Raw genomic sequence first — 13276 nt, forward strand, 5'->3', positions numbered from 1 at the left:
GTTGGGGGATTTGTAGCATGGAAGATGCTGCAGCAAGAAAGTCAGGGACATGACACAGGGTACCAGGCTGCAGGACACCCTGGCTTCTCAGCTGACACAGCTGTTGGTGACCACTGGAGATGGATGTCAAACTACGGAGACCACAGGCACTGCCAGCCTAGATCGATCTTGATATCTGACAAGGAACCCCCTCTTTCAATGCTTTCCAGCCCTCAGGCTATCAGTCAGTTATTAAAGGGAGGGGGCATGGAGTACAAAGTATGATGTAATTTAGCTCAGACATGTCTGGCTGCACTGTTACCTGGCTCTGAAGCTCACTCTGCTGCTTTAGGCGCAGATTCTCTGGAGTGTCGGCCACCATGGTGAAGGACTGCTTCGGGTAGTGTCTGAGAGGAGACAAGAGAGCCGGTCAACTGTTAGACATGCCAGATGGGCTTTGGAACACCAGAGGTAGCACCCACATTGTATACACTTCCCAGTTACTCCTTCCTCTTCAGCCTTGAGATCACCCAGGACTGAACAGGCCTGAAGCCTTTTGGTCCTAGGAGACTGGTCCCCTATTTCAGGGTTTTCCAACCTTTTCCAGCCCAAGACACACTTACATTAATAAAAAAATTTTGTGGCACACTTGTTAAGGCATTCCCCATCCTCATACCTATTGTAGCTCATTGCCATGGCAAAACTCTGCAGCACACTTGTTCATTTCTGATGGCACACTTCTGTGCCACAGCACACTGGTTGGGAATCACTGCCCTATTTAAAAAAAATTGAGCTGGAGCACATCACAGGAGGTAGGGCACCAATACCAGCAGCTGGGTAGAGTTCTCAGTCCTCAGAGCTGCTAGTCTGGTGCCTTTCCCCTGTAGTTAGTTTACTGGACAAAAACAGTTACCTTTTTAAAAATAATAATAAAAAAAAGAGACACCCGCCACCCCCTCAGTGTGAACGCACCTCTCCACCCCTTCTAAGGCAGGAAAGAAACCTGGATATCTGGAATGAGACCTTCTTAAAGGCCTTCAATTTTCTATTACGGTAGCACTAGTCCAGATTTTAATATTACGGTCTGGTCTACAGAGACTACCTCATTTTAACTATTTAAGTGGGAAGGAATAATACTTTTTATTCAAGTCAGAGCAGTACAATCCCCTAGTTTTGCTGTTGGACTAGTATAAAGGAGTCTTATTCTGTATCTTCTACAGAAATAGTTACACTGATTAAATTATGCCAGTATGGTAGCATCCAAACAGGGTGGGGAGATGGGAGAAGAAATGTTATAGTGCTCAACAATATTGGTATGTAGTTCAAGCAGTATGACTTGTGTTTAGCACATTGTCAAGACTCGTCTAGCATGGGAGTGCTGTACACAGAATGCTATCCTGCTTGGCAGCAAGCCCACTGCTATTATTTTGGAGTGCCGTATAGTAATCTCGGAACGGTGCACACAGCCACAGCTGTATACAACACAAATTAGCAGTTAGAGGAACTCAAGTACCAACTAAGAGCAACTGCTGAATCCAGCAGCTGGAAGACAAGGATGCTGCTACACTTCCTTTCCAACAGCGGAAGGACTCGCACAGTCTTGTCTGGAATCTCTTATGTGAATAGGACCAAGTCATGAGTGAAGTTAGAGCTAAAAAGGCTAGACAGGTACACTGTACAGCTGGGCATATTCCAAGGAAGACTTGAGCAACAGATTAAGACTGTGGTTCTGGTCCAGAGATGAAGATGCCTTGGCCCTCCAGCCATTTAGCCTGGAAAATACAATTGTGGCAGGCACATACAGTATATACCAAGATACTGATTCTTTGGCTATACGTCACACAATTCATGAACAAGCACAACTCTCCACCGCATGCGTAGTCACGGTTAGTCCAGTCTAAAATGCAATAAGCTAGTTTACATTACAAATGCTTTAAAACTCAACTGCTAACAGACCTAGTCTGGGGCATTTCTTTGCCCTCATACCTGGGGAAGCGATGCAGTGACTGATCTGGGGAGTAGAGAACTGCAAGACTAAGGTCTCCTTGCACTGCCTTGAAGTCAGTGGTTGTCTAGTGCAACTGCTCCACATATAGAGCTCCTTGAGAAACCTAGGGCTTAAGAGAAGGCAATATTTGCCTCCATGGGATCACAGAGAAACTCTTCACATTCCACTGAAGCATTTAGATTGAGACATTTGAGACTCAGAGCTGCATCCATAGCTTTTCTTGTAACAAAAAGGATCAGAGGATTTTCCAGGACAAAAGAAAGGGATGGGTAGACCGAATAACTGAAGAGAAGCACGAGTGCTTTCCATTACAACAGAACTCCTGCGTTTAGGGACAGAGTTAGAAACAGACTTCAAAACTTTGGGAAACAGTCACTTCCCACCTGTGTCTCCTCCATCTTGCCAAGCTGCGTGAGAAGGCCACTTGGGTACATCCAACCCTTGTGAAATAAAGTGCTATGAGAGCCCAGGAAGAGAGCTGCTAAGGAAAATGCCTTTCCACACATCTCATCACATGGGATCAAGCTGTGTGTTTTAGGGCAACATTCAGCTGTTTTACTTAACTCATGCCGATTATGACCATGCTACTTAAACTCCCCATAGCACTAGCTCTGAAGAAAACAGTCCTCACGTCAAACCAACTCACTGTGAATGGACACAGAAACTGACCCCGTTTCTAATGAAAGCTTCAAAAGGAGGAGGGGGTGGGAGGTCTTTAAAAAGTCTCCCTGTGGAATGTTAAGCCTTTGTTGTAGCACTGAGATCCTAATTCCACAGTGGCAGGCCAGTAGGGACTTTCTGTCCCTAAATCCCAGGCTTTCTGTAGCCTCCAACTCCACTCCCCAAACACTAAAGCCAGCCAAGTCTGGGAAAGATTAGAGGGGAGAGGGAAGATGAGGAGGGCTGAAATAGGGCCGACTCCTGACCTAGTTACAACAGCACTTGGGAGACTTAGCAGATGCACATGTTTGGGTCCCCTAGCTATGGAGGTTAACCCCCAGAGAGACAGTCTACAGATTAAGCATCCTGACAGCACAGATCCATTTACACTGTAGCTTTTATCAGGCAGAGGATCTAGTTACAGATGCATCGTACAGCAGTGTAAGCTTGAGGCTGAGAGTCAGGCAAGGGATCCATCAGAGCAGTTGCAGTACTCTGCAACCTATAGCATAGCCAGTCTGAAGTGGGGATGTTCGCCATCATGTGGTCTGTCAATAACACTTCAGAATTAAGTGCAAGTCTTCAACCAGATAGAAAGCAGAGTCCTTCCTGGCTGACAACTGTTGCTTTTGCATAGTTCTGTCCTGCACCAGGACAGCAAGAAGAGACCAAACCACAGGCCATTGCTCCACTTCCTGTAAGAACAGAATATACCTGAGTAGAGCAACAGTGCAGGAAACTCATGATTAAAAATAGATTCCTGCTCAAGTGCTCAGGGAAAAAGAGAAAGCAACAAGCAAAAGCATGCCTTTTTCTCCCCTCCTCCAGTACCATGGTGCGATCTAAGTCACAGCCCCTCCACCACTCCTCTAAACAGTTGTCCAAGAAGGGGCAGCAGACCGTCTTAATTCACCAGCCAGCCATGCCCGAAACAAAATCCTGCCACCAGACAAAGTCATAAACAGGCTGCACCCTGTCAGCAGAGACATGGAGGCCTGCTGGCTCAACTGAGAATAGACATTAACATAGGAGTGACTTCGAGGCCCGAGGCACAAGGAATTGTGCTCCACCTCCAGAAACAACATTTTTGCTTGCAGTGTGACAGGTAGACACGTCAGGACACCAGCCACCCAGAGCCCTTCCAGTCCCAGTTTCCAGGCCAACCTGGAACAGAGAAATATGTCCCTGTCCAGACAGGAAAAAAAATCTGCTTATTGGTCTGCATGCACTCCTCCCTTACCACTAGCCTGGCTTTAGGAAAGGCTAAAGAGTGGGCACCAGTTCTACAGCATTTCCAGACCACTAACGGCTTAAAAAAGAGGGGTTATTTTAATCCCAATTCAGATTAATCTGATCGGATATGTATTACGCATGCAGACTCCACCATTCCCTACTTGAGCCCTACAGGCACAGCTACAGAGTTTCTGAACACAATACAAATGTCAGGGCATGCTGTTCACCGAGCTGTGCCCTGCACGGCAGTACACAGGAACTTTACTCCAGCCCAGACTACAAAGCAAGTTTTTCCAGAGATCTCAGTTCCCCTCAAAAACAATGGGTGCAGCTGGGTGAGACTAGTACTTCTGCCTCTCACAACTTCATTTAATTTTTTTTTTTTTTTTTTTAAAAACAAAGAGAGAGAGAGAAGTTGGGGGAGGGGTGAAGGGTGGTGTTAGGGTTGTTTTGTTTCATTTTGTTTTTTGGACAGCTCAGTCATGATTTCTAAGCACTTGCCACTCCCAGAGGGAATGCAAGGTGAATAGGATTAAGCCTGTTTTCGATTCCACATTATCCATACTTGCCTGCAGCTGTGTTACATGCTTGTTAAAATGCTTGGCACATTGTTTAGGTAGATGCCCTCAGCAGGGAACCTTACCAGGAATATTTAAGTAAAATAAAAACTAACATTGCGCACTTGATGACTGAATCTGTGCCAGCAGCCGTCCAACTGCTATTGCTAGCGTGTGGATAAACATTTCCCTTGGCTTTGCGCAAAGGAGGGCTTTATCTAGATGCTAGCCTAGGGGAATGCTCAGCTAGAACAGATCTCAGACCTAAAAGGCCACACAAATGTACGGGAAGAGACTGTGGTAACAACGGACTTTAATGCATTTACAAATCAGTTTTAGTCCTAGCAAGGAGAGGACCTAAAAAAGGGCATGGACAGATTGAAATAGGGAAATGGAAGAGAAAAACAAAAAGGGAACCAACTAATAGTTTCAGGTATTGCACAGGAGCAGGTCTGATGATGATGCTGATAAAAAGGGTTCTACTGAGCGCCCTCGTTGCTCCCTCCATTGGAAGGCCCTGACCCACACATTCTCTAGTGGACATTACCAAGGTGGAAAGCTCTGTCCCTACAACACTATGCAGAAGGAAAACTAACCTCCCCACAAGGCTTCAGAGGATGAAACTGGAGCAGTGGCATTAGAACCCAGACACCAGGCTGTAGGCAGGGACAAGGGAACCCTCCTCTCAGCTGCTTGGAATGCAGACTGCACTGAATCTTTGAAAGGCTCTTGGTGCAAAGGTCAGAGTACTCCATTTTTCTGCTTCAGACTGAAAACTACAAGTTTCCTGCTAGAAGCAAGCGGCTGTTTGGCTTTTAGTGCAGCAATTAGGACCTAGAGAGCAGTAGGGTTAATCCAATGATTATGCTACCCCAATTTATTAGGGCAGAAGAGGACAGGAGCCTTCCTCGCCTGCTTTTACTTCCATTATTGTACACATCTGGAGCCTTATCCCAAAGTCCCTTGAAGTTATTGCCCAATTCATACCAAATACCAAAAAGTGTTCCCAGCTCAATGATTTGGAGCTGTAAGTTTTCCAAGAAGGCCTGCTTTTAATGCTGATGAGGGCAGTTTAACTCACTCAGGTCCGAAACTTCCTAGGAAGAGAGTCACGATCAATCCTCTGTTGATAAGGTTAGCATAGGCCCCAAAGTATCTCCAAACTTCCACATCTTCATTGCAGTCATCCTGAAGATAAGGGACTGCCCAGGAAAAGCCTATCTGGGCCTGTCATCAGGACAGGAATTGAATTTAGCTTCTCTTAGGATACCAAGCAGGACTGAAGTAGCCTCAGTACTGCTAGTGTTGCTGTGTACACATCTACTAAGCTATATATGAAGATGTCCATTGAGTCCCATTAAAAACACTCTTCACTTTCCAAAGAAGCATGCACCCCCAACCTCAAAACTCAGGCCTTGCTGATAAACAGAATGAGGAAAGGAAGTCTGCCCTATAAAACTTAAGAGGAAGAAACCTTTACACAGAGAACCCAAGCTGGCCAGGAGAGCTGCTTCACTACAGTATGATATAGGTTCCATATGAAGAAGTGCAATTTAAAAGAAACACTACTTCCACACACCAGCAACACAGAGCTGCATTTATGGTTTGCTCATAGCCTGTAAGCTCCACGCTATCTGCTAGTGCAGAGAGCCTAATCATTATGTTTCTATGGCAACCACATCTGATGCTCTGGGCATGCTAATGTAAGAGCGCTTCCAAATAGTGGCCTCTGGCTGTGGGTGCAACAGAAGTTGTGGTCACAGAAAGGGTTGAAAACAAACAGAAATGCAGTTTCTGCCTAACAGAACTGAAATCCTCCCCTGTGAAGCTAGGTCATATTTTACTGGTCTGCTCAATATCCCTTCCCCCACCCCAAACCAGGAGTCATGAAGGTCAGTATACAGATGTAAGTGGGTCTCACTCCCCTCCTCCTTGCCAAGACACCATTACAAGCAGCCCTTGGTATAGACTATAGAGCATCATCACAGGGAGGAGATATTGCTCATGATGCTACCACTGAATCGTGGAAAATCATACCAGACACATTTCAGAGCACGTACATTTTCTTCGCATCCATTTCAGCGTATTCTGCCAAGCAGTCTGACAAAAGAGTGCTTGTGAAGGTGAGGGCTGGCTGCATCAAGAAACCAGGGTCTATGCATATTCCATGGCATATTCCATATAGCCAGCCCTAGCATTGCTTATGGCCTCTTCTTAAAAGTCCAGTTTCCTATGTGGCTCTGCCAACTGTATGGAAGAGACAACCTCATCCTTTACTAACACCTACAAATGAAAGGTTGTGGGGGAGTGCAAGGGATCTTTTTTTTTTTTTTTAAAAACAGGATTCCAGGAAGGCAGCCAATATGCCTACCACTGTGCATTTTCACAGAAGGCCACTGCAGCTAATCAAGCCAAAGTAAGAGGTCAGTTTTACAGGTGGAGAAAGGGAAATTGATAAATATTTACCCCAAAGCTATGGGAGGAGGACAGCTCAGGGATGGATTTCAGAACTGCTTAACTCTTGGTTATATTCAACAAAATAAATAAATAAAACTATGTTGCCTCATGACTGTGAGAAGCAGCTTCTTCCTATGGGCAGTTTTTCTGGTTTGGACATGAATATACAAAAACAACAAAGCTGGTGCTTGTTCATTAGTATACTCTTGACTGCAGATCACAAATAAGAGATATGGGGATGACCAAGAGAGAACAGCCATTTCAGCCCTTTGGCACTCTAAGATAGGGATTTAGTGATTTAGAGTAGTGACTCTAGCTACTCAATAGCAGAAATCAGTGCTTCCCATTGCTTAGCCAATATCTTTGGAACAAGACAGAAAAACCATCTCATATGCATGAGAATAAGCCATTGTAATAGGCAGCAATAAATTACATCTTAATGAGAAAGCACTGGGTGAGCTGCCTTGGTTCAGAGAAGAGAATCCACAAGATACTATTCATGCAAACTCTATTCTTCCCATCCTCCACCCTCAACACCTGTGGGATTTATAGAGAGGTCAGGTCTGTCCTTCTCTGCTTTGGGTGGTCTGTCTCATGGTTATAGTGGGAAAAAGCTATGGACTGTTTCTTCTGCTTGAAATCAGAAGCCAAGGAGCAGAGTAGTCAGTGTCCCTATCACTGCCGTAACCGTTAAAGGGCCTGCTCTTAGCAGAAAGGAGTCCTATTACATTCCAGAACAAAAGCAAACAATTCACCCAAAGCTCTGCAATTTATGAAAATAACATGATGCAGAGACCTGTGACTGCAAGGAACTCTACTCATGTAGACTGCCTAGATGCAGGGTCACTCTTCTTTGCCTAGAAGATGCCTATATGAAACCAAGTGTTCCACTAGGTGCTTGAGTCTCCACTGTGAGATCTTTTACAAGAAGCAGAGATATATCCCACCACCAGATCCAAAAGAAGCTGTGCAGCAAGCTTAGACTGGTGTGGTTAACTGGGCCACTATTCTCAGCACTGAACTGAACTCTGAGAAATTTAAGTATGTTGCATCCTGGCTAGATGATGCTGACAGAGGTTAAAAACAAGGGTCTTGGACTACAGCATCCTTCATGCTTAATCTGGATCAATTTCTTTCCCTCCCACATCCCATTAACAGAGCACTGCTGGCCAATATAAGTATACATAACCAAGTAACGATGCCTCAGAAACGGTTAGAAAAGGATGGGGGGGGGAAGAAACCACCAAAAGGTGTTGGATCATCATAAGATTTAAAACCTTCCCTTATTGGAGAAAGTTTCAGGGTTTCTCCAGAAAGGAGAAATCCAGACAGCTGAGAAGGCAGGGGAAGCTACTTAAATGCAGTCATTCTTCTAACTGAAAGGAAATAATTAGTCCCACGCACCCTCAGAGGTGACATTTGTGTAAAGTCTGCTGCTAAGTGATAGCAGCTCAGACAAAAATATTAACCTTTTCTATAGTATGAGGGAGACAGCTGATGCACCCAGAAGCTAAATCAACATCATAGCAGAAGTATTAGGTTCTACTCCTGGTCCTACCAGCTCCATGTTATCTTAGGGCAGGGGCAGGCAATTGTTTTGAGCAGAGGGCCGCTTACTGTGTTTTGGCAAGCCATCGAGGGCCACATGACAGGCAGCCCAGGGCAAATTAATATTAATTTTCTAAATTTTTTAGGGGGCCCATGGGCCAGATAAAGTGGCCTGGCGGGCCACATCCAGCCCCCAGGCCACATTTTGTCCACACCTGTCTTAGGGACAGGATACTTTGCCTCTCATTTTGCTAGTAGCCAAACAGAGATGATAAGTCATCTTAGCCCCATCCCCAGCTCAAAGAGTTGTTAGTAGGGGAGTGTGAAGAGGGAACTAGAACTAATGAACTGAGCTTCTTCCAGGGATCTTGGAATGGAAGCTGCTATGTAATCTGTAGTTCTGGAAACACTTCTACAGCAGCTGGACAGGTAATTTTAACACTGAGATGCTGTCCAAGAATGAGCTACAGCAGGAATAGTGAGCACATGCCAAGACCTCCCAGCCTGGCAACTCAACAGCTGCTTTATCAGCAACACTGGGACACAGATTATTTTAATGATATAGCACTACTGATTAAGGGAAGCCTGCCACTCTGGTCTCTGGGGCAGTGCCAACAGCTAGCCAGTGGGATTTGTCTCACTCTTCAGGCCTCTTGGATGGATGTCAGCAGTCACTGCTGATGCCCAATTAGTGTTTAATGAATCGGACAAATAGGATGCCCCCAAATCCCCTGCCACAGGGGGCTGCTGTCGGATTCAGTGAGCAGTATTTAAATATATAGGGCACAGACACACATGACAATGTAGAGCCTCAATGCTCAATCCAGCCTCTTCCCTCTCCAGGTTTGCATCTTTGTCCAGGACTGATACAGCAACAGCCCCTTAATCCACAGCTCCCTGACAACTAGGATGATTATATACAAGCAAGAGAGATATTAAAGAGCCTCCCCAGCCCTCATCCACCATAAATGCAATGAAACATAAATCAGCTTAGAGGGGACAAGAAAGTGTTCTCACAAGGGGAGACAAATCTCCAGCCCACCTAGTGATGATCAGACACCATTTGCCTGCTCAGGCAACAGATCAGTCATGTCTCCTTTAAAAGCTCACCTCTTCCACTGAGAGGTCTTCTGGGCTGCTGTCTGAGTGTGAATACCAGAGATCATGCTTCATTTGTAATGCAGCAGCACTTCTAATGCAACAGGTACCATCTCTACACAGAACTGCAGGGATTGTCTTGCTATAAGCCCAGTAAGTGGGTTTACATCTCCTCTGTGGAAGCTTTACAGCCCAAAGAAGGATTTAAAGAAAATGCAGATCCTCAGTGAATTCCCATGTTTAAAAGGAGTCTATTAAACAACTCTGAGCAGAAAAACCAAGTAGATTCTGCAGCAAAATCCAAAGCTACAATAGTTGTCAGAGGTCTTCAACTTGGAACCATCCAAGTGTTTCTGCTATTGTAAACCACAGGTCCTGGGATTAAGACTAGATAAGACTATTTTGTGCCATTTGACAGCTCCTTGTCTAGCTAGCGATGATTTCATATGCCCCCAGGGGAGAGAGTCACTTGGATAAACCTGAAGAGCCAAAAAAACCCAAAACACACCCACTGACTGCAGGACTTGGGGCAGGTCCAGGAGGAGAGGTTACTTTTTAAAATTCAGAGGGTCCTCCGAGATTCACTGAGCAGTCTCTTGCTCATTCACCAATCAGAGATGGCCACCTCAACTTCCTCCTAGTGACACCCATCTGCAAGATCAGGCTTCCTGGCCATTCATGAGCTAAGCAGACCCAGCTGGCTTCAGGCCCCCCCAGCCTAGTTTACAGTGCAGCCTTTTGACTTAAAATCAAAATAAACATTGAGCATTTATATCCTATCACTTTCCAGATCAGTCCTGTCCTTATAAGGCAGCTCATACATTAGGCAGCTGCTTCCCAGAACAGGAAGCTTCCTTCTTCCCCAACTCAAACAGAGCTAGAGTGACAGTGTTTGGACTGTTCCTGCCATCATAGCCTCCACCTTGTTTCAGCACCATTTTTATACCAGGTCAAGGTACACACTACTCTATGACTGAGCCATGCTTAGCTCAAATGATGCAAATATAAACACCAGTAATGCTGGCCAGTTTAAGGAGGAACTTTTAATAGATCCAGACATCAAAGAGTCCTGTGAGGTTTAGCTCTGCTCTCCTATGAATTTATCCCACCCCCCTTTCCAGGCCTAGAATACAGAAGAGCTTCCCTCCAGAGGTGACATTAGTTACTTTTTTACAGCTGTATTAAGACTCCAGTAAAAACAAAGTTAAACAGAGGAAGTAATAGAGCCTGCTTTACCAAGAGAGCCACAGAAGTTCACATCCTGCTGTTCAAAGGGCTCAAGTGTTGCTGATTCTTGGGGACAAAATTTAAAACAAACAGGTTTAAAATGAGGGGTGGGGGGGGAGAGATAGAAACCCCTCCCTCCACCCTTGCAAGGGCCTGCAAACCTCCAGCTGGACCAAGAGTGGCTGCTGAGAAGGAGGGACGTCAGTTCCTCTAACAGTATTCCAGGGAGAAGACACTGGGATAGCTGGGCCAGCTCTCCATGTGTACAGCTGCTCCGGGAGAAAAGCATCCGTTTGCAGCCTGCCTGTCTAAACCAGCTGCATTCAAGTCAAGTAGCTTAGAGAACAATATACAGTTGCTCTCAAGGTTCTCCTTCTTGCTTCCCACCCCAAACAAACAGCTTGTGGGAAATTAGTGCCATATTAAGGCGATACACTGGAGATGGCTGTGTTTTGCCCCAGGGGGTTCTCAGCTGGTGAGGAAAACCCCATCCTGCTCTAGGAAGAAGTGAACCCCTAGATTACAAGAGCACTTGTGTTCAACTGCTACTTAATTTGCACTCTTCTGGCCACACCAGTGGATAGTCAGTACCAATTAAGACACTGGCTCCTGCCACTCAAACCTTTCCCCCAGGGCAGGGAACAAGCATTGCACTAGCATCTCTTTATTCCCCAGGAAGTTCCAGCTAGGAGCAACCATGAAGGATTTAGTCTTCTCAGTGCTGTTTTCTGGGTGACCCACCCAACCCACCAAAAGAGAAAATTCATTGTGGTCTGTTAGTCCCAAGGTTGGGAAGACAACTCTCACTAATCCAGAACAACTCCTTTAAAGGGGAGCTGTATTCCACATTTTTGGCAAGGGGGGGAAACAAAAAGTGGGGGACAAAGAAATAAAAAAGGGATCACTTAAGTGAGAAGAGCATTCTTAATTCTCCCACTCCAGAAGTTCCCATACAGAACTTTAAGGTCAACAGGGTTGTTTGATTTCAATATTATTTCTCTCTCCTCCATTCTTCTAACATTAATAACAAGCTCTGCCTGTCCAAGCCCTCTCTTTCCCCCCAGGACACAGGGAGATGCAGACAGTTTCAGCTTCAAACAGCACGTGAAACAAAGTGAGGACTGATGGCCCTTCCATCAGCAGCAAATTGGAGCTTCGTTATGGGAACAAAATGGGCACCGCAAAGAGACTGGATTTTTCCATGGGTCATTTTGGCATCGAGTAGGGATAAGCTGGTCAGAGGAGATTCAAACAAGTTAACACCCCTTTTACAGTCTGCCACTACAGTGAGGTCCAAGGGAAGGGCCAGACAAGCTACAAGAGCTCTGCTATAATCTAGCAGTCAAGAGTGGTTAAAGCAGGCCAATGACTGTGTGTGGCCTTGGGAAAGCTGCTGCTGCATCCTCATTTACTTGTGCTCTAGGAAGAGGGAATATGTACCAACTCTTCATACAGCTCATACCAAGCTCCTTAAAATGCTACTGCTTGAGCACCACTCAAGGTTGGAGCTCCTTGGAGTAGAAACCCTGATGCTCTACAAACAGATAAAAGCCTGGTATTGCATAAATGAAATATTTCAGCCAGGCTAGCTTGTCCATCCTAATTAGAGACGGCAGTATTGGGATCTGAGGGAGTTTGGGTTATGCCCAAGTTGTTGACAGAACTATCACTATAGCGCTGCTAAGTTCTTGAGCTTACAACTGCCTGTACATACAGCATGCTAACAGTACTGAAGTAGGCAGTCCTCGTCAGGAATGCTGCTTTGAATTCACCTTCCCAGCTCAGCCTATGAGGGCAAGCTGTTACTCTCCTCTGGGCACATATGCAGATACCATCCACCATAGGTGCATAGCAATGTGCTTAACAGCCTGTGAACACCGCCCACGGACAAGAGCATGGGGTCAAATCTACTGGAAGAAATCAGATCTGGTGGAACAAGCCAGGGAGTGACTGGGGTGCTGACCATTCCTAAGCAACTAGCAAAACTTGTTTGGCTTTCACTTGTATTGCACTTCTATACTAAGTAAATGGATCTGGCTTGCTTTTGTGGAAAGTTGAGGTCTGCTAGGGATGTACTATCTCTTGAGGAAAGACCCTTGCTTTCCGCCCAACACCATGATGTAACCAGTGTCCACGCCAACTCCATCCGTCATGTCAGAAGTTTCAGTAGACACCCTGGATTAGGCAGGGAAGGCCAATCCACCATAACAAGGAAGAGTGGTAAGGAGGTAGCTTACAGCACTGAGCATTCGTAGGCTGTTTGGCAGCTTGGAGCAGTGACTTCAACTGGAAGAATCTCTAACTGCACTGAGCATTCATTTGCTTCAGAGGAAAAAACAACAGAACACACAAATAAAAACCACTCTTCCCCCCAACCCCCTTCCCCCAAGAGACCCCACACCGACCAGCTAGTGAGCTCAGAGCTCATAGCACATGCAGAGCTCTGACAGCGGCTGCACTGTACAGCCAAAAGGGGATGCGATTGCATCACCATTACCCATGAATCTTC

At 45.7% G+C, this 13276-nt stretch overlaps 1 protein-coding gene across 1 annotated transcript in view; it reads right to left on the reverse strand.

The window, feature by feature from the left end:
- LASP1 (LIM and SH3 protein 1) overlaps positions 1 to 13276 on the reverse strand; it is a 75304-nt gene that overhangs the window by 32408 nt on the left and 29620 nt on the right. The window contains exon 3 of the mRNA XM_019507546.1: positions 302 to 386. Within this exon, the coding sequence (XP_019363091.1) occupies positions 302 to 386 (85 nt within the window). The remainder of the gene's footprint in view (positions 1 to 301; positions 387 to 13276) is intronic.

Source organism: Gavialis gangeticus, unplaced genomic scaffold, assembly GCF_001723915.1.
Source record: "Gavialis gangeticus isolate Ggan-Ray unplaced genomic scaffold, GavGan_comp1, whole genome shotgun sequence".
Taxonomy (NCBI): Eukaryota; Metazoa; Chordata; order Crocodylia; family Gavialidae; genus Gavialis; species Gavialis gangeticus.